Source organism: Danio aesculapii, chromosome 14 (genome assembly GCF_903798145.1).
Source record: "Danio aesculapii chromosome 14, fDanAes4.1, whole genome shotgun sequence".
Classification (NCBI taxonomy): Eukaryota; Metazoa; Chordata; class Actinopteri; order Cypriniformes; family Danionidae; genus Danio; species Danio aesculapii.
In genome coordinates this window covers 42,425,335-42,445,817 of record NC_079448.1, presented here as the reverse complement: position 1 = coordinate 42,445,817, position 20,483 = coordinate 42,425,335, and the positions used below count along the sequence as shown (strand labels likewise).

The window sequence follows — 20,483 nt, the reverse complement described above, 5'->3', positions numbered from 1 at the left end:
ATACGAAGATAGAGTCTTTTACAGGATCAAACAGAAGAGCAATTTCTTTCCTAACAGTGCGGCTGTTGATCTGGGAAATACCCTTTCCTGCCTCTGTTGTTTATGAGAGCTTTGTGATTGTTTTCTTAAAGAAAATAGATGTAGTGGAGTTTGCAGGAAAAAGCAACTCCGAATGAATGAGGCTGGGAAGCGTATTGTGTTTACTCATTTGTAACACACTGTTTCGTCCCCACGGAGCACTGCTTTAGTTAGAGGAATAATGCGAAGCCGGGTGTACGCAGGTAACCGCAGGATGCCGACTTTAAAAAGATTCCTTTGCATATTCCTTTGTGAAATAGTTTTTTTGAAAATACAAATCACTTTGGACCTACTGGGTGTTTTTCTCTTTAGAAGAACTAAAAAAAGAGAGAAAGATAGCTAGTTTAAACCTCCAAATGTGTTTGCTCTCAGAAATGGCTGCCTTTCATAATAAGATGGATTTGCAACAGGCCAAATTGAGTTGAGTGTGAATTGACAGGTGATGAAGTGGAATGATCTCAAGGATATGGCAGCTTATTTGTCACATGGGCTCCCGTAGCGATTGATTCGTTATAATTTGTGTTTGTAGGTAGCCGGGCACTATTAAACGTCAACAAGTCCTCGTATTCATCACGGCTCCTGTCGAAGAGGCAGAAATAGAAAACGTAATCTCATCCCGATGCCAGGGCGCGCCTGAGGCGCTCCTTCACCTCCCTTTATACCGTCGAGCCTCCCCTAGGGCTCACATGCTTTGGAGGAGAAGGGGGGAAATCTATAATCTAGCAGATGGCAAAGGATCTATGAGAAATTCTATAATCAGGGTTGGCAACCTAACACCAGGCTGAGGAGCGTTATGTTTCTCTGAGCTGGGAAAGGAAGGATGAATCCACTCCTGCCAGGTGTGTAGATGAAACCGCGGTGGTCCGTTCCTCGTCACGGATGCGCTTAGAAATGCTGCAGACTCACCAGAGAGATGGCGAGATACAAAGAGAAGGCTTCACAAGAGTAGAAAACAGTGAAATTATCAATATCATTAATTAATCTTACGATACTATACCAGCTGAAGTATCACGATACCATGTAGTATTGCGATACTGTAATTCATAACTCAAATTATTAAGAAAATTGTCAGAAATACTATATTTTATGTCATAATAGACCTACTTGAATGTAATTCATAATTTACTTAAGGCCAAAAAGTATTATTTGCCCCCCACTTCACCTAAAATGTATTTGTTCTTTTAGTTTATTTTGTAGATAACTGACCAACAAAAAATACATTAAAATAAAGATACAAATGATACCGAATGAAATTTGTTACAAAAGAGCATTTGTCAAACTAAATTAGGCTATCTGAAGTGCTCAAAAATTGTTTCAATGTTTCCTGTTACTATTTTGGGTTTTACATCTATTTTTTTTTCAGTCTTATCAGGTTACAATTCAAAGTAATTCAAAATGCCACTTGAACAGAAATGAACCGATTGAGATGTGCATTCGAACTGAAGCGTTAGAAAATGTGTAATAGACTACAATAAAATGTGTAAATTCTACACAGGTTTGCAACCTCAAACAGCTCCACAGACGATTCAAATAAAATGGATTATTGTTGTTCAAACGTGTGAGCATTAATGAGGATACTACCGTTTACAAACTACAGTGGCACCGCCAGTATTTTGGAGCCATAGTATCACGATACTACCATAGTACTAGTAAACCATGCAACCCTAATGAAAATAAAAAGTAAAGGAAGGTCTGTGTGTCATAGAAGGAAGAAAGGGGGGAGTGTGTGATGTCTGTGAGGAGCGACTCCATGTTGAGATTGGCTTTCAGTGTGCCGGCGGGTGTGAGACTCCCCTGCTTCATTCACACACATAATTTCTCTGCAGCTTCACTGCAGCAGCACATTTGTAGACATATAGACATCTCCTAAGCCTCCGTGGAAAATGCCACCCTTGCTACAGGCTCATTTCTGCTCCCATCACTAAGCCCTGCTACACAAAGCCTGTCTTCAGTTTTTTTTAAAAACAAGAAAATAGCTATGCACTACCTGCCTTTGCCTCGTGATAACCTCTCCTCGGTAAGCTCCTTGAGGATGGAGGTAAATAAACAACAGGGCTCATTATGAGTACCGATTTCCTCCCAGCACTCTGGGGACTGTGTAAATAAGCCTTAAGATGACTGAAGAGTCAGGCTCCAAATAACAGCAAGCGCCAAACTGCTATTAGAATGAGTAAATGGAATGGTTTTATTTTAATTGAGGTCCTTCATATTGCTTTTTTTTAAGTTCATGTAATACATAATGCTTTTTTATATGATTTAGCCGGAGAATTCGTATTCAGTGGAAGCGCAATGAGAGCTTTTCCGCCTCTGACTGTGACATATTAGGAGCATTTGAACTTCAGCGGAGTAAGAAAGAAGAAAAAGGCACCCACTTGATCTTCAAAACACTTTTCTTTTGTCCACAACCACTCCCTAAAATGAAAACTAGTTTTTTTTTAATCCTGAAATGAATTAAAATCTGATTTAATAGCGTTTTATCTACGGTGGTAAAAAACAAGGGTGCAGTCTGATAATTATTAATTGCTATTACAGCGTGCAGTTTGAATTAGCGCATAATATGCATGTGTAAATGCAAGTACACGCTGATTTATCGGCCACACAAAAGATAATACATAATTGCAGCAAAGGTGTGACGAGCGTGCTTTTTCCATTCCTTTGCCACCTGAAGAATTCTCCCTCTGTACATGTGGCCCTCGTGCAATGAATGCTCTCACATGCGGACTAAGGAACCAATTGTCACGCTGGGAAGAAGGCAAATCAAATCTCACAGTGGCAACTAAGCGAGGAGATTGCTTTTCCTCTCCGCTGGCTGAAGTTAGAAGAGTTCTTTCAGGGTTAGGGGCTACAGGTTGGACAGAAAGAGGGAGACGGAAGAAAAATGAGGTTAAGGTTTGGTCTGGCTAGCCGAAGGTCTCCTTTACTGCCCCCTTTCCATTACCTCCCTCCCTAGCCATTCCACCCTTGCTCACAGAGCTCTTAGGGTGCAATTTGGCAGGACCCTCAAGTATGTGGGAAGAAACACAACAATAATTACGGGGATAGGGTGACACCGGCCGCCAAACTGGGGCCGCTCAGATCATAACAACACATTGTAGAACCTGATTAAGTAGCCATTTGCGGCAGCTCATCTGTAGTTTAAGCAGCTCTCATCTCCGAGCCTGAAACCTGACCTCTGTAAAAGAAATATTGATAGCCCTTATGATTTGATGGCGGTCAGCGGTGTAGGCATACAGTACATTACTTTACAGGAAGATTGCTGTTAATGCATGGAAGCTCTCTGGCATAAAGACCTCTAAGGGGCAAGGGCGCCTCTTAAATGCCCTCTGGCCATCAACCTGAATTAATGAAAAACACAAAAGAGCATTGCGAATACAATTGATATCCCTTTTTGGGGTGGGGGGGAGCTTACTAATTATCGCCATCCATTAGCGAATGATCACCACACATCAATAGTTGCTTTTGTTGTGGAATAATGGCACTTATCTTTGGCGTTCTTCAAAGAACGTGTTGATATGGGCTCAAATAGAGTACTGAAGCGTATTTCATAATCTCCAGCAGCGAGACGTCTCAGTGGAACAGCAGCCGCATTTGCATAACTGAAGCTATTACTCCAATTAGCCCACTCTGATATAAGCAGAGAGATCAAAATGTCAACAGAAGGAAATCTGCTGAGATGACTGAGGCTGCATCATCGATAGCGACTCTTCTCGTAAAAGGGTCAGCGATCCGTGCCGCGGAACTGCGTTTCAACAGGGCTCTCATTTGTTTTAAGTGTCGCGGAGAGCGAGAGCACAGCTTTATATGCAAAGATACACAAGGAAAGGACGGCCATGAACCTCGATCTCCCAGCAGAGATCTGAGCAAAGCGGCTCACAACCAATTATGGGCCGGCCACACAGACACACATCATTTGGAAATTTGTATACTGTCTTTTTTAATGAAGCTTTCCCCTTGTTACTCTGTCCGCTGCTGTTCATTAGTCGTTTTTGGTGGACGACCATGGAGATGGAAAGACTCCGTAATGAGTTCTCACAGGGACTAAAGTAGATCACAGGTGGTATAAAAGCAAAATTCTCCACATGTATATATATACACACACCTGCCCTGTTAGAGTACTGAAATAATTGCTCATGCCCATTACTTTGATACTAATGGAGTCGAGCCGGACAGGAACAAAGAGGCAAATAACTACCTCGTGAGCCGCAATGAGAACAAACAAGAGTATGTTCCAAATTGAGGTCTGCTAATATAATGTTAATTAAAATGGCTTTTTACAAATTATCTCCTTGATTACAATGACTTAAGGTTTAATTAGAGCCGTAGCAAACACCCACACAGGCAGGAGCGCACACGCACACACAAAAGAAAGCCGTAACCTTCAGTGGGTCCATATTTCACCAGCCCAAAAATCTCAATTAGACGCCTGGTCAGCCGTCACTTGTAATTAAAATATTATCATGCGTAGAGGTAATTAGAATGTGTGGAGGTGAGACGGTGTTCAGCAGCTCACTGACTGGAGAAAAGGTCTGAGGTTGATGGTGATGGGCTAATATAATATAGTATACCCTAATATGACATAGTTCATATATATATATATATATATATATATATGTGTCTTCCTGGAGGAATGTTCCTGTTGACGTGCATACTGTTGAAGTCAGAATTATTAGCCCCCTTTGATTTTTCTTTTCTTTTTGAAATATTTGCCAAATGATGTTTAACAGAGCAATGAAATTTTCACAGTATGTCTGATAATATTTTTTCTTTTGGAGAAAGTCTTATTTGTTTTAATTTGGCTAGAATAAAAGCAGTTTTTAATTTTTTAAACACCATTTTAAGGTCAAAATTATTAGGTCCTTTAAGCTATTTTTTTTCGATAATCTACAGAATAAACCAATGTTATACAATAACTTGCCTAATTACCCTAACCTGCCTAGTTAACCTAATTAACCTAGTTAATCCTTTAAATGTCACTGCTGTATTGAAGTGTCCTGAAAAATATCTAGTCAAATGTTATTTACTGTCATCATGGCAAAGATAAAATAAATCAGCTATTAGAAATGAGTTATTAAAACTATTATGGTTAGAAATGTGTTGAAAAAAAACCTCCCAGCTAAACAGAAATTGAGGAAAAACTAAACAGGGGGGCTAATAATTCAGGGGGGCTAATAATTCTGACTTCAACTGTAAATCTTGCTTGCTGTAGCAGCTGTTGATATACGCAGATGAAGGAAACTCATGTGTTTGAGATCACAGATTTTTATGCAGAGTTATTCCGGCTATGATTATGAGAGCTTGTCTCTGTCTCCCGGCAGCTAGTCTGGATGTCCCTGGCTGGCGGCATAATCATTGGTCTTGTTGCACTGTCTGCATTAACCTTCTTATCGTCTGGGTGACTGCTGTTGTCAGAGGGGCTGATGGCTAGACATACCCCTGGAAGGAAGCCATTGACTTCTTTTTCTATCTCGCTTTAGGATCAGCTGAAGCTGAAGGAGGAGGCAGATTTCTCCTCATGGAAAACACTTGCATGTACTGTACTGAGTAGCAAGTCAAGTTAGTTTTAACATTTTAATCAATTATTAAATTTAAATCAATAATTAATTCAGGTCAGTTGACATTTCTGTGTGGAGTTTGCATGTTCTCCCTGTGTATGTGTGGGTTTCCTCAGGGTGCTCCGGTTTCCTCCACAAGTACAAAGACGTGCGATATAGGTGAACTGAATAAACTAAATTGTCTCTAGGGCAGCATGGTGGTGCACTGGGTGGCGCTGTCACCTTACAGCAAGAAGGTCACTGGTTCGAGTCTCGGCTGGGTCAGTTGGCATTTCTGTGTGGAGTTTGCATGTTCTACCCATGTTCCTGTGGGTTTCCTCAGGGTGCCAGAGACATGCGGTATAGGTGAATTGGGTAAGCTAAATTGTCTGTAGTGTATGTGTGTGAATGAGAGTGCATAGGTGTTTCTGCTTCATAAAACATATCCTAGATGAGTTGGCGGTTCATTCCGCTGTGGCAACCCCAGATTAATAAAGGGACTAAGCCAAAAAGAAAATGAATGAATGAATGAATGAAAATTGGCTGTAGTGTATGTGTGTCAATGTGAGAGTGTATGGGTGTTTCCACTGTGTACAACATATACTGGATAAGTTGGCGGTTCATTTCGCTGTGGGGACCCCTGATAAAAAGCGCCTAAGCCAAAGGAAAATGAATGAATGAATGTACAAAACATTTTTAAGGGGTAGTCCACCCAAAAATAAAAATTCTGTTATCATTTACTCTCCCTTTACTTGTTCCAAACCTGTTTGAGTTCCTTCTGTTAAACACACACAAAGATATTTTGAAGAAAGCTCAAAATCTTTAACCCTTGACTTCCATAGTATTTGTTTGTTCTACTCTGGATGTCAATGGTTTGACAGGGTTTAGCTTTCTTCAAAATATCTTATTGTGTGTTCAACAGAAGAAAAAAACTCATAAACTACTTCAGGATGACTAAATAGTGAGTACATTAAACATGTTTGGGTGAACCATCTCTTTAACTAAATAAGCAAGGAAGAATGCAACATCATGTCTATTTGAAACATGCCATATGAAGACTTCTTGACGCCTATATTAATATGCATTTTGGTCGATCAGATATAATTGGACAGATGGAACTGATTCATCGAAGAAAATTAACTTACCACTTGCAACTTACCAACATTTTAAATTTAAGCCTGTTTTCATTATGGCTGCATTTCACAAGAAAAAGTGAATCGTGAAATTAGTCATGCTAAAGTCAGATGTAAAGTTCATTGATTTGAATTATTCATGATATTGCTTAATTTCACAGCACAAACAGTAGCACCACAAACATACTGTGAAAACTCAAGATATATTACCCAGTATACTTCTACTCATTTATTCCAAAAGCACTGCCTTCAAGAAGACTCTGAAGTCTCTTTCTCAATGTGGGTCAAAGAGTCATCATATGCAGATCACTGAGGCCTTTTCATCTGCAATCACAAAGTTCAAAAATCCCCTGGCATGCTCTTAATTTCCTCCCTCCGTTTATTTATTTCTTTGATATTTTTTTCACATTAGCATCCTCAAAAGTGTTTTGAGGAAATGCAGCACTCGGAAGAGAAGAAACTTTCTTCTTAAAGCCCCAACCCCCTCCTCTATTCCCCTGTCTGGCTTAATGACATTTTGAAGAGCGTGGTCTGACTAAGGATGGTTTTGTGGGTTGGGGTGGGGTGTTGGGGGGGAGGCTGGAGGAGTGACGACAGGAGCAGACTCACTGCAGCAGAACAGGCCACATGTGCTTAGAAAGAGAATGGGGGAGTTTGCCTTTGAAAAGCCCAGGCAGCTAACTAGAGTCTTTGTGTAAAATAACATTTCTATTGAAAGGCAATTACTAGTGACATTATTTTGGTTGCTGCATAATTAAATTCATTTTTGTTCTCTCTCTCTCTCTCTCTTTCTTTCTCTCTCTCTCTCTCTCTTTAATTCTGTCTCTTTCCCCTAGACGGAGAATTATTCCATTGACTCCAGTTATGTAAACAGCAGAGCACACCTAATTAAAAGGTACGTCTTAATGGACCAATCAGATTAACTTATCTTATTCAATTTGATGCATTCTTAAAGCAGTCATCATTGCTTGTTTTGTTTATTTTAAGTGGTGTATTATGCTGTATTTGCATGTAATATAAGTCATGTACACTACCTGACAAAAGTCTTGTTGCTTATCCAAGTTTTAGGAACAGCACATAATAACTTGACTTCTAGTTGATCATTTGGTGTCAGAAGTGGCTTAAATGAAACACAAAGGCTTCTAGATTATGCATATTTTACCAAAATAAAATATGATCATGACTTTGCTTAGACAAAAGTAATGTACAGCAGTGCTTCCCACACATGGACGTTACTTTGGCGGGCCGCTCAGGTATATTATCGGCCGCCCATGTATATTTAATGACACTTTTTTTTGTACTGTTATTAACATGCTTTTACATTTTTTGTATCCGCTCAATATAACCAAAGACCCGCTATCCATTAAGTAGTGCAAAATCTTCTCTCGTTTACCAGTTTCATTCTGTGCCCTAATAAAAAATGTGTATTTTTTTGTCATTATTATGAATTTTTACGACAAACACGTTTTAATATATTCATAACCACGTTCATGTTTTACCGTCATGCTTAAAAACAACACTGAAAAAAACCCGCTAAATTTCGCAATCTATTATTATTAATATTAATAACTCCTGTACAGCAGTCCCACAACATTCTGACACTCGATGACACTCGAATACCCTGTCAGAAAAGTCTAGTGGCTGAGAATGAGCTTTTTACAGTGTCTGCTATAATGTTAGTGTTGTGTGTTTACATTGATGAATATGGCCACTGTGTAAATACACAGTACAGTTACTATTGCCACATTAGATCGTTATGATAACATCATATATGCCTTCGGTGATTTCCTGAAGATAAATACCAATAAATAGCACAACTGGAATAACTACAGCTGTCACCATCGTCTGATCTAACATGAAGCAAGAGATCGCGATGACATATGATGACGTTTGCAGGTGCTGTAGTGCTGTCCCAATTCTTAGGGGTGAATTTTGAAGCCCTTCCCCTTAACCCTCGGTTGTAAGGCCCAAGGGGAAGGGGAAGAGGTAGGGGTACAAAAAAAGAATTGGGATTGGGCCTAAATCTCCTAAAATGTCCGGAATTCAACTTTTGCTTTTCGCTTTCTAAAGCTCATATGCGTTTTTTGCATTACTCTTTTATTAAAGACTACTTTCCGCCTGTATTCAGCTGACAGTGCACACACAGCCGTAATACAGAGAGAAAAAGTAAATAATAGATTCGTTAATGTAAAACGACTCAGAAAAACTTTACTGTATACTCGGAGAGGACGAAATGACTGGTCTAAACTGGCTGCAAAATATATGTACGTCATTAGTAATGGTTATTAAAGGGATTTGCCTTCTTAAAAAAAATCTACTCACTTTAATCTTGCAATTATGATCATTTTTAGTGAAAACTGTCTGTTTATTTTTTATATTCTGTCATTTATTTCTCATTTGCTGATTATTTTCTTAATTTGATGATGTTAATATATTAAACAGGCTATTTTAAATACATATCTAAATGCTTTGGCATTCAAGTCTGTTTTGAACTTGAAAGAGAGAAGCAGATTTTACCTGTCAGTGGTGGCACATGGCTCATGAATAGTATAAAGTATTTCTTTTTTATTTCAGTCTTTTTTTAATCAAGTCACTTCTTTTACTTGAACCTAAAAGAAACAGTGTCATAATAAATACAATTATTATTTAAAATTAAATTATGTTTTGTTTGTATCATATAGTATAACCATTTATGTGATCTGGGTAAATGGTGTGTTTCAATCCGGCTACCACCACAAGTATATTTCAAAACTGTGGGAAGCACTGTACAGTATAGAATATAAAGTCATGGTACAGTGGAAAATAATAATAAATAATATCCCGTGAGCTTGGAGGACTGCATCCATACATCTCTGAATGACTCAAATAACTTGCACAAATGTCTTGATACCTCAGGCAGTTGATGTTGCCGTCAATTCTTGCATTCCCCCATACTGAATGTAACCCCAAACCATGATATTTCCTTCACCAAACTTGACTGATTTCTATGAGATTCTTGGGTTTATACGGGTTCCAATAGGTCTTCTGCAGTATTTGTGATGATTGAGATGCAGTTCAACAGATGATTCATCTAAAATCTACCTTCTTCCACTTTTGCAAATGATCAACTAGAATTCAAGTTATTATTTGTTGCTCTTACAACTAAGACCGATGATGAGACATTTGTCAGGTAGTGTAGTATATTTTGCTTTCTCCTACCTTGAATGTTGTGTCAGGAATGCTATATTTTTGTATATACTTGCTGTCTAATGGAAACTCTATATCTCCAAACCATAAGTCAATGATATTAGTCATTCTTTATATCTGTCTGTGGCTTTTACAAATATTAAACTAAGCAAAGGTATAAAAAAAAAAAAAAAAGATTGTGACTAAACCTCAATTTTCAAACTGTCTATAAAACGTAATAGCTTCACCCACCTCTATTTTGAAGCATCTTAGTCTAGCATTTGACATCTAGTAATTACCTTTTCTGTTTTAAACAGGCTTTGCATGGCAGTTCATCTTTTATTCTATGAGATTTTGAACAAATGTGAAAACCTAGTGTCGGTATAGCTATAATAAACATTACTGTACTCATATTGACTACTCATATAATCGCACATACAAAAAGACACCACCAAAAGATTGTCAACGCTGTGTTTGATTTACATTTTTTCTTTCTCATTTCATCAAAAGTAACGACTTTGGACATATAAGGTTTCCATTGAACAGTGATGGTATTAGTTTTAATGGATAGACATACGCTGGGGCCGTACAGCGCAAAAATCTCTATCTCACAAGAATAAAATTCATGATAAGCCCCTTTTAAGATGGCTTTGGACTGAGCGGAGAGTCATTAAAAATAACCAAAAGCTAAAGTTGTTAGCTATTAAAACTGTCTTATGGTTGGCCACAAACCGTAGGCAAGATATGAATACTCAACATGTTTATAAATGGCCAGTGTTAAGCTTTAATAATTCAGTATGGTAAGTGATTAAGCACATCCTCATCAAGTATTTCCTCTTTCTTCCCTAATATGAATAATTCCATCAAATCCCTGCAAACGTGTATACATATTACATGTTAGAGAATATTAAAGCCGTAGCCCAGAGCGGAGGCTTGCGCAGTTAAGCTACATCCGTGTAGATGTTAATCAGAGAGCTAAATCTACAAGAATTTTAATCCCGGAATTCCAGAGGATTCTTCCTCGGTGCACACAAGGAGGGCATTGTAAGGCCACAGAGATAAGGAAAAGGTAATGTTATTTTGTATTGTGGAAGAAAAGAGCAAGGACAATAGATCCTTTGTACTGGTAGGACTTGGCCAGCATTCCTCAGTCCACCTAAAAAGAGGCTATTGACTGACATAGAGCACTGGCATGCAGACATCCCTAATGAAGGTCTCCAGGCGCCTAGAGGCCCGGCTGCTGTGGATATGCTCCATCGTAAAGCCTCTCCTACCTGGAGCAAAAAAACATTCCTTCTTACCTCAGTGCTGCATTTTTCAAACCAATTACAGCAATTTTATCTTCTGAAAAAAAAGAAGCTTTGCCTATGTTTACATAAACAAAGAGCATTGAAGTGTCGGCTGTTTGGCTCTGCGACACTACAAAGAAATCCCCTTCAGAGCCTGTGGGCGCACAGACTGGGACAGGTGCAATTAGACTGATAAAATCAGAGGCTGCACTACCACCAATGCAGTGACATTGCTAGAATCCCTCTCTCCCCCTTCTTCAGCAAAGGCTACAGAGATGCTTTTGTCTATGTATGTCAGTGTGTGTATGTGTACGCATGCGTTTCTGATCCTCGCTGTTACTTCAGAGGCTGAATGTGTTCCACTGGGCTAACTATCGAATTAAGGGAAATCAGGCTTGTGCACTGCAGCTGTCAATTGGCAGCCTTTTGTCCTCTGTCACTCTTTCATTTCATTGAATGTAGTTGAAGCAGGAACGCACAGTTTGATGCATTTTTTACACTTATTCTATATATGGCCACATATAGACCATTTTAATGTGGTCATGTCATTGGCCCATGAACATTTCCTGATTGTTATCAAACTAACATAGCTGTAACAAGATGCAATTCAATCATAACTTAATGTTAAAACAGCACTCATAACATTATTTATCAACATGTAACTCTTTTTGGATTCTCGGAGGCTATAGAAATTAAAAATGTAAAACAGGAAATACGTTGGGACCATTGTTTTTGTTTACACCCCTCAACATAGTCTATATAGTTTAAATTCTCAGGAGTGACACCTGCATTTAAAGATTGAATATTCAAAGCTATCTTTTGTTTATGTAAGGAACACATGCCCAAGAAATTCTACACTGTAAAACCCAAAAAGTTAAGGTAACTCAAACCGTTTGAGGAAACCGATTGCAACAAACCATATAAGTTCAAAAACTAATCCTAATGAGCGCTGTGAACCTAATCCATTTGAGTAAATGAAGCAATTTGAGCACAGCAAAACCCAATAAATGAAGAGAACTCAAACCAACTGAGTACTGTAAAACCCAATAAGTTAAGGTAACTCAAACCGTTTGAGGACACCGATTGCTGCAAACCATTTGAGTAAAAAAAAAAAAAAAACTAATCTATATGAGTACTGTGAACTTACTCCATTTAAGTTGAAGTAATGAGATATTTAATTAACTCATTACCTTCAACACTGAGTTCAAAACTCTTTTCAAATGAGTAGAATTAACTTTCAGTCAATTTTGAGTTAACTACACTCATTTCAAGTTGATAGTTGGGTTTTACAGTATAGCAACAATTTTTTAATATTGTATGTATAGTATCTACTTTCTTTTGGCCAAAATAATGATCAAAGACTTATGGTAATTTATTTGTCCTTAAATAATAATAATAATAATAATAAAAAAATTATGAATGTGGTTGTCACGCAAGAGAACAAGATCAAGCACTAAAATGTGAACTGACAACTGAATTTAGCTTCAGTGTGAATGTGACCAACATACATTTACATTTAAAACTTTATACAGTAAATTAGTTGCTTTTGTCTAGTCTTTTTACTACAGTAAGATAAAAAAAATGATGTATTCAATTACTGCTTACAAGATTACTTATCTAAAACTTTTTTATTTAAAAAACTTTTTCCTTCTAAAAATGTAAATTTATTTATTTATTTACCATTGTGCCGTTCTTGAAGGTGAATTTTAAGAACATACGGTAACACTTTATTTTGATGGTCCATTTGAGTATTAGTAGACAGTCTGCTTAATATCTGTTGATACTGCTCCTTCAATAGACATTTAACTGACTATAAGAAACTTTGCAAGTAAATGTCAACTTATACTAACCCAAACCCAACCCTAACTACAGTCTATTTATAATCTAATAAGAATTAGTTGGCATGTAAATGCAATGTGACTTAAATTCAACAAATGGACCATCGAAATAAAGTGTGACCGAACATCCAAAACATCATAATAGTTTACAATAATTTTCTATACTCTATTTTCCATGAAGCATCATATTCAATTGAATCAGGAAAAAAAAAATTGCCATTTACAAAGTTTCACTTCAGCTCAAAATCAAATATAGCACCACTGTTATTATTTACTTATATATAATGATGACATTAGCTATGTTTCCATTCAAAAATGTGAATTAACTTTACACGCAAAACTGGAATATCGTATAAAAGACGTGCGAATAAAGCGGCGTTTCCATCCAACGAGTCAAAGCAAAGAAAATCGTCACTTCCTGATTAACTGGCACCAAATATCAACAGTAAAAACATCAGTCTTTTAACTATTTCATAAATGACTTGCGCCTCAGAAGACAGTATGTCGACACGCAATGAACGCATGGTGGCGTTTGAAGCGATGAGACGCAGAGCGCAGACGGTCTTGACAGTTCTAGATATAACACTAATACTGAAACGTTTTAGAATGACCAAAACAACATTTCAGATGTTTTACAGTGTGCTCAGAAGCTGGTTTGGCCATTTACCCACATTTTTATTATCACATGATCTTCTATAACAACTTTGGATCCGAGCTGCGGATACGTTGAAGTATTTAAACTCCTGCGACTAGACCATATGCGACTGGCTGACCTCATGTGATGTATTCCAGTGTTGTCTTAGTAGGTCCATGCGTGCGAGATGGAAATACTACTTTTTTCCCTTATTTTTTAAATCAGAAAAAGTCTATATAAATAAAAAAAAAAACATTTCTATTCATAAATGAGTAATAAAAAATATCCTTTTTAATGTTGTCTCTACATTCCTTCCGACATTTTTAGCGGTCTATGAGTTTCTAGTTTTCATTCATTCAACCATGGTGAACGCACAGAGAATAAAGGTTCTTGCTTTTGTACTACTTTATTTCGGACACTGCGAGAATTAGTCGTGTCCAAATGTTGTGTACAGTGGAAAGGTGGCTGAAAAGACTATTAAAAGACTTCGAAGACTTAGAAGAAAGTAATGGCTTTAGAGTTTGAGTACAACATGACTGTAACGTTCAGACTGACAACAGAGTTTCATTTTTGGATCAACTCTTTATTGCATGTCTGCACTCAACAGATACAAAGCACATACTGTATTTCTGAAGTATAGCCTATAGAAAATGTAGGAAGACAGAAAGCCACCTATAAAAGCTCTGCTCAGCCAAAGTGAGTACAGGCCATTGACTCCTGATCCTTTACCCTCACCATACCAGAATGTGAGAAAAGCCGGCTCTTTTCAGCTTCACCACCTGGGCGGCTAGACAATAAGCAGAGGTAGCATGAGGTGAAGAGACGGAAAGTGATGAAACCAAAGTTGACAGTTAAATAACACTTTCTTTCTCTCTCATCCTTTCTCCTTCACCTGGTTGTAGCACGTCAACATTCAAGGACATGGAAGGAAACAGTCTGAAGGACAGCGGGCACGAAGAGAGCGACCAAACAGACAGTGAACATGACGTCCAGAGAGGGCACTATGCTGATACAGCTGTCAACGACGTCCTGAATATGACCGTACCCCCGAACAACTCACAGATACCTGACCAAGGTAAGACACAAAGGTCTTGACTAGCTGAGAGCATTCAGAAAAAAAAATCAAGAGTGGCTTTGCAGAAAGATTCAGCCTTGAGGCGCCTTGCTAATGCACAGGCAGCACTTCTCTTCCTGCCGTGTCTTTGATACCAGCCCATGAACATTATTGACGGATGTGAGCCACGTCGACTGCAACACTTCAGATCCAGACCTAAATGGCAGCAATTAGGCCGACAAAGGTTGTAGGTGGAAATCTACATATCACGCAGTCTCCTCATACATAATTCATTTAGCAGGGAATTAATGTTGATGTTTCTTTTTTTCCTTCGCTGCCGTTAAAGACATCCGGTATGTTGGCAGGAGTCAGTAGGAGGTCATGTTCACTCTCAGCTACTGCCACTCAATGCTACAGAGATATAGAGCGACGAGTGGCAGCGCCAGGGAGAATCAAAGCACGGAGAAGACCAAAAGAGGGCTCCGAAGGGTTTTATTGCGCCGATTGTTTTGTGTTGTCATGCTCAATCAGCCTTTGATCTGTGTAATTTAGAACAATGGAACACCTCCAGCGGCCGCTAATAGTCAATAGCGAGAACTCTATTCTTGCAGGATGGAAATTAGTCAACCAATTTTCTGAATTACAATAAGAGCTTGACATTTGCTGAATGAGGGAGGAGAATAAAAAGCATTTCTGAGGGAGATGAGGTCATTAAAATCGGCAGGACGGACGCTCAGATTGGAGTTTAAAGAACGTGAGGCATTGTGGCTCGCCTGCGACATGCTAAATCAAGCCTGGCTGCTTCTGACTCACAGCACACTGCTGCTTACAAATCTCAGCGTTTTGCTCGGAGAAGGAGAGCCTAATAAGAGAGCTAAGGAAGAGAAAAGACCGAGTTAACGGCTATAAAATAATTTAGCTTGTTCTTCCTCATTGTGCCTTTTTTTCCCTCCCTCTGTAAAGCAGGAGCCTGAATTATGTAGAATTGGCAGGTGAACCAATTAAGATCTCATTTGGTCCAGATCGTGTGTGTGCTATGGCTAATTCCAGCAGGCTAATTAACCGGTTTGTTCTCCAGATGAATCACAAGACGTATGGCTACCTGGCAACCGGAGAGAAGGGAACATACTCCCCATTTACATTTGATATGTGAGCATGTCGCAGATTTGTTTGAGGGTTGCTAGGCTCGTCTTGGTGTATGTTAGGCTCTGAGAGGAATTACGATTATGATGGAGATCTACATTTCTTCCACCGCCAACTTCTTGTCAACGTGTAATGAACAATGATCAGCGACTGCAGTTTAAGTTGTTGTAGACGTCTCTCCGTAAGAGAAATGCATATAAAGAAAGTCATAAAAGGCACTCTGACATACCCTCCAGCTCGCCACTTACATAATTGGACGCAATTAGAAAAATGTACACAGAGAAAGTTACAAGTAGATGAAGCTTTTCCAGGTCAGCCATTTTATCATTAGCAAAGCTCTTATCTGCTTATGAGCAAGCAAACATTGACAATAAAGGACAGCAGATAAGCAAAATGAGCAGGCACTTCAGGGTTGCTGTCATCGGTTTTAACCAAAGCCATTAGACGGTGACAAGTATCAGATACTAATGTCATTTTCAGGCATGTCTTCTATCATATTATTCCACAGCAGCTACAAGCTCTTTTTGCTTAGTGAAAAGCAATGTAGTAGACAGGCGGCTCTCATTTGAGTGCTTTAAATTGCATATCCAGAAGAATAGATCAATGTATCTTGCATCACAAAGGCAATAGTCAAAATCCCAGGCATTTCCTCCACAAGGGAGGAAGAACTCATTGTTTTAGCAACAATGTATAAACCTATAAAGACAGACTTACTGGTAGCAACAATGATGAGACTTGCTGGTGCAAGTTATCAAGCTACATTATTTCAACATTTCTTCTAATAATAATGCTTCACCTGGATTGATTCAACTTGTTGCTCGTTGGTTTGATTCCTTTAAAAAGGATGTAGAAACTTCCACATCTGGAACTAAAGCTGGTCAAAAAGTGGGTGGTCACTTTTGCACAATCGCCAACCGGATTTCACCAAGTAGGACATGTTCTTGGATTAACATTTATGTTGATCCTGGAACAACATTCCAATCAGCCAATCAGAATTAAGGGATACATTTACTGTTAGGGCTTTATTTTAAGATCTAGGTGCAAAGTCTAAAGTGCATAGTGCAAAAGCATTAACGGGCAAGTCCAAAACCATTTTTGCTATTTTAAGGATGGAATACGCTTTGCGCCCTGGCGCATGGCCTAACAGGGTTGTGCTTATTCTCTTAATGAGTTATTGGTGTATTTTGAGCATAACGTGCATTAAACCAATCAGAGTTTCATCTCAGATTCCCTTCAAGAGTCAGTGGCACATTTGCTATTTACATAGCGGACTTGTAATAGGAAAAACTGAATGATTCACTAGCGAGAAATCAGGTAAACAGACCATCTGCAGCGCGAGGATAAAGAATGAGCCTCCTCCATTCGGCCTCTTTACTTTCACACTTGACTTTACTCCTTTACTTTCGTGGATAAGGAAACGGTGTTATACGCCCTCCGCTGAAGACATCCATTAGCCTACATATTTAATTTTGCTTGTTAAGCACACAGATTTGTTTCAAAACTATTTTTAAATTCAGTTCTAATTTCCAGCAAACAACTAAATGAACAACCATAACGAAGTGTGGTCAAATAACTGAGTTATATCCAAACACACGTCCTATTCTTACGCCCCATATGGTGATGCATATGTCTCCAAAACCTGACAGGTGGACAAATCTAAACTTGTTTTTATTAAAACAAATATAAATATGCATATAATAAATAATACTGCTAACAATAATATTATTATACAAATGCAAATTGTCGTGAATAAATTGAAAAAAGCCCCCGACATGGATTTGCTATTTAAAAATGGTGGTGCAAAACGTGAAAATTAGGGTTGCGCTGGTCTGAAAATAGCAACAATTCGTGCCAAACATGTCTTGTGCCTTATTGCGCTGGATGTATGATAGGGCCCTTTATGTTAAGTTTAGGCCTAAAGTTATCCAACTACAGTAATCCCCTGTAATAATTTACAGTTGTGGTTTGGTTTAGGGGTAGAGAACGAGTATGGATTACATTTTCGAACAAAAACGATGTTTCAGGATCAACATGAATGTTAATCCAGGATTGCATCATACTTGGCAAAATCATCACAATATGATGTTGCTAAAGTGTGTTGTACTAACTGAATTTGCTCTAAATCAACTTAAATATCTCAAATCCAGGATGATACTACTTCAAAAACTCTATCTTTTTTGTTCCATAAATAGTGCTACACTAGAGCAAGGCGTTAGCGTAATAAATTTAGACAATCATGTATTCACTGAAAAGCAACATAAGGCAGAATTCCCAGCTAGGAAACAGACACACTCATTCACCAAGACACTGAGGCACATAGTGGTTGTAGTGGGAATACCTCTGATCTCCTCTTTAACTGTTCTAGTACAGTGAAACAAGCTTAAACTGCAATTGCCAAAGGACATCAACAGAGAGACTGGATATAAAGACTATGCTTTGTTTCCCCGCTTTTTTTTCTTTTGTTTTTAAGTTGTTGGTTTTTTTCTCCTCATTCTTCCTGGAAACAAACAGAAGCAGGAAGTTGAGGGATAGTAAGCTCCCTCCTGTCTCGTTCCCCAGGCTCCCGAGCAGTGTAAATGTTTATGATTCACGCAGCTCTTTGAAAAAGGTAACGTTTGCACCAGGGACACAGTTGTTACCTCCGATTTAAAATAGCTCCGCCCCAACTTTTTTTTTCCATTGTGAGATGAAGTGTGAGAACGTCTAGAAAAAAGCACTCTTAGGACTGGAGTCTCTAAATACACAATAAACAGCACTTCCTTAGGGGTGCTTCCTTCATACCCTTTTATTCTATTACCAGGATCTATGTCTACTTCCTGCAGTTTGTGTCGCTTTTCTTTCAAGAATACATCAATTTAGAGAGGCTTCTGTTGGACAAAATATCACACCGATCTGGAGATGGCATGTTCTTGACAGGAAAGCGTGGGAGATGGTGCTAATGCTACTGTAGCAGGGCTGTGGTGGTCAAGAGCCAATGATTGCATTAGGGCAGAATTGATGAATGGGTTATGGCTTGCATGTCGCCGGCTGAACCCTTCCCTCTACGCTTAAAACCTCCCTGCATTGAATTATACATCAGTTTACTAGTAAAAGACTCTTGAGGATGGTGGTATCTCAATATAAACATGAAAAATACCTTTCACATCCCCTTTACCGCATCTACGGGCACAGACCAATCCAGCAATCTCAAGGAACGACTGTTGATTGTGTTTGTTTGAGGCCAGAGGTCTGGTTGAAGGCTATTTGTAGAGTTCCCAGTCCCACCAGACAAAATGACAGTCACCATTAAGCTCTTCTTCTCCTCTCTCTCTTTTTTTCCCCAACCCCTGAGGAGATTGAGGAGCTTTGGCAGCTCAATTTGCAGCTGCTGAGTTCCAGCATGTTCCACTCAGAGTGTCCCCGACCCCGGGAGTCTTTTATTCATCAATTCCTCTGTCCCCATGGGCTTGTATCTCCTCCCATGCCCCGGGATTTCACACTCCCTCCACCACCCAGTGCCCCGTCAGTAGACTCCGGCTTCTAATTGATTTTGATGAAATTGATAAAAGAGTTTCCCTTTTTGTCTCCATCACCCCCCACGGACCCCCCCTCCCCAACCCATCACAAACCCCTCCCTATTAGTGCCCTCTCATTCTCTCCAACCTGCTAACTGGAAAAATCTGTACACGCTGCTCAACATTCCTGCCAGTTTTGCTTATGTTAGAAGAATTGACAACTATAAATAACAGTTTTGCTCTGCAGACTCGGTTTAAACTTTTAGGAACATTTTTTTTCCCCGTGTGGGGGTCTCTGATCGACTAATGCAAATGCTGACAGATGTCAAAATGAAGACAAGAACAGAGAAAGACAGAGAGAGGACTCAGAGTCAGGTAAGCAGGGTGCAGAGAGCAGGAGAAATGATGTCTTTGACAGTTTGGTGCGGTTTTCTCTCGACTCTGAAGTGAACTGCAGCCTCAAGGGTGCATTATGACAGCTGACTTCCCTTAAAAAACTAATATTAACATTTGACTGAATCAGACATTAAAGGCTCACTGAATTTCTGCCTGATATAAGACTTGCAGGTATATTTTTAAAATAATGTCTTTATATTTGGGGACCATAGGTGCTAGTTTATTTTTCCGATTGTGGGTGCCCACACTCCGATGTACGATTCAAGGAAAGGTTCAGATCTTTTTATTTGGGATAAAATGAATATTGAAAATGAGCTATTAATAATAAAAAAAAATATTTAAAGGGTCATATGTGCAATGTTGAAGTCCACATTAATAACAAATATTGTGAAGTAGAAAAATATAAAACAGGCCATAGCTTTGGGCTCATCTATCTTTGAACTCAGGGTTCTCTCCTGGGACAGAATGCCAAACTTGCTATCATATTCGAGCATTATCCAAGTGTGAACTCTTGAAATGTCATAATTAAAAAGGAAATGATGCGAATAACCCCCAAAAGGTCCACTTTTTAAGAAAAAAGAACCACCCCTTTCACCAGGCTGGCTATGAGCCTGTAGAAATAAGACTATTGTTTCAGGACCTCAATTATACATTTTTAAAGTAAATTTTAGAGTGTTTAAATTTTTTAAAGTTATTTCTGTTGAGTAAACATAGTACAGTACTATTTT

At 38.8% G+C, this 20,483-nt stretch overlaps 1 protein-coding gene across 4 annotated transcripts in view; it reads left to right on the top strand.

Annotated features, from left to right (window-relative positions):
• Nucleotides 1-20,483, top strand: part of pcdh19 (protocadherin 19) — an 81,875-nt gene that overhangs the window by 34,399 nt on the left and 26,993 nt on the right. For all 4 annotated transcript variants that reach the window (XM_056471943.1, XM_056471940.1, XM_056471941.1 and 1 more), the window contains exons 3-4: nt 7,579-7,637; nt 14,571-14,743. In XM_056471943.1, coding sequence (XP_056327918.1) covers nt 7,579-7,637; nt 14,571-14,743 — 232 coding nt within the window. The remainder of the gene's footprint in view (nt 1-7,578; nt 7,638-14,570; nt 14,744-20,483) is intronic.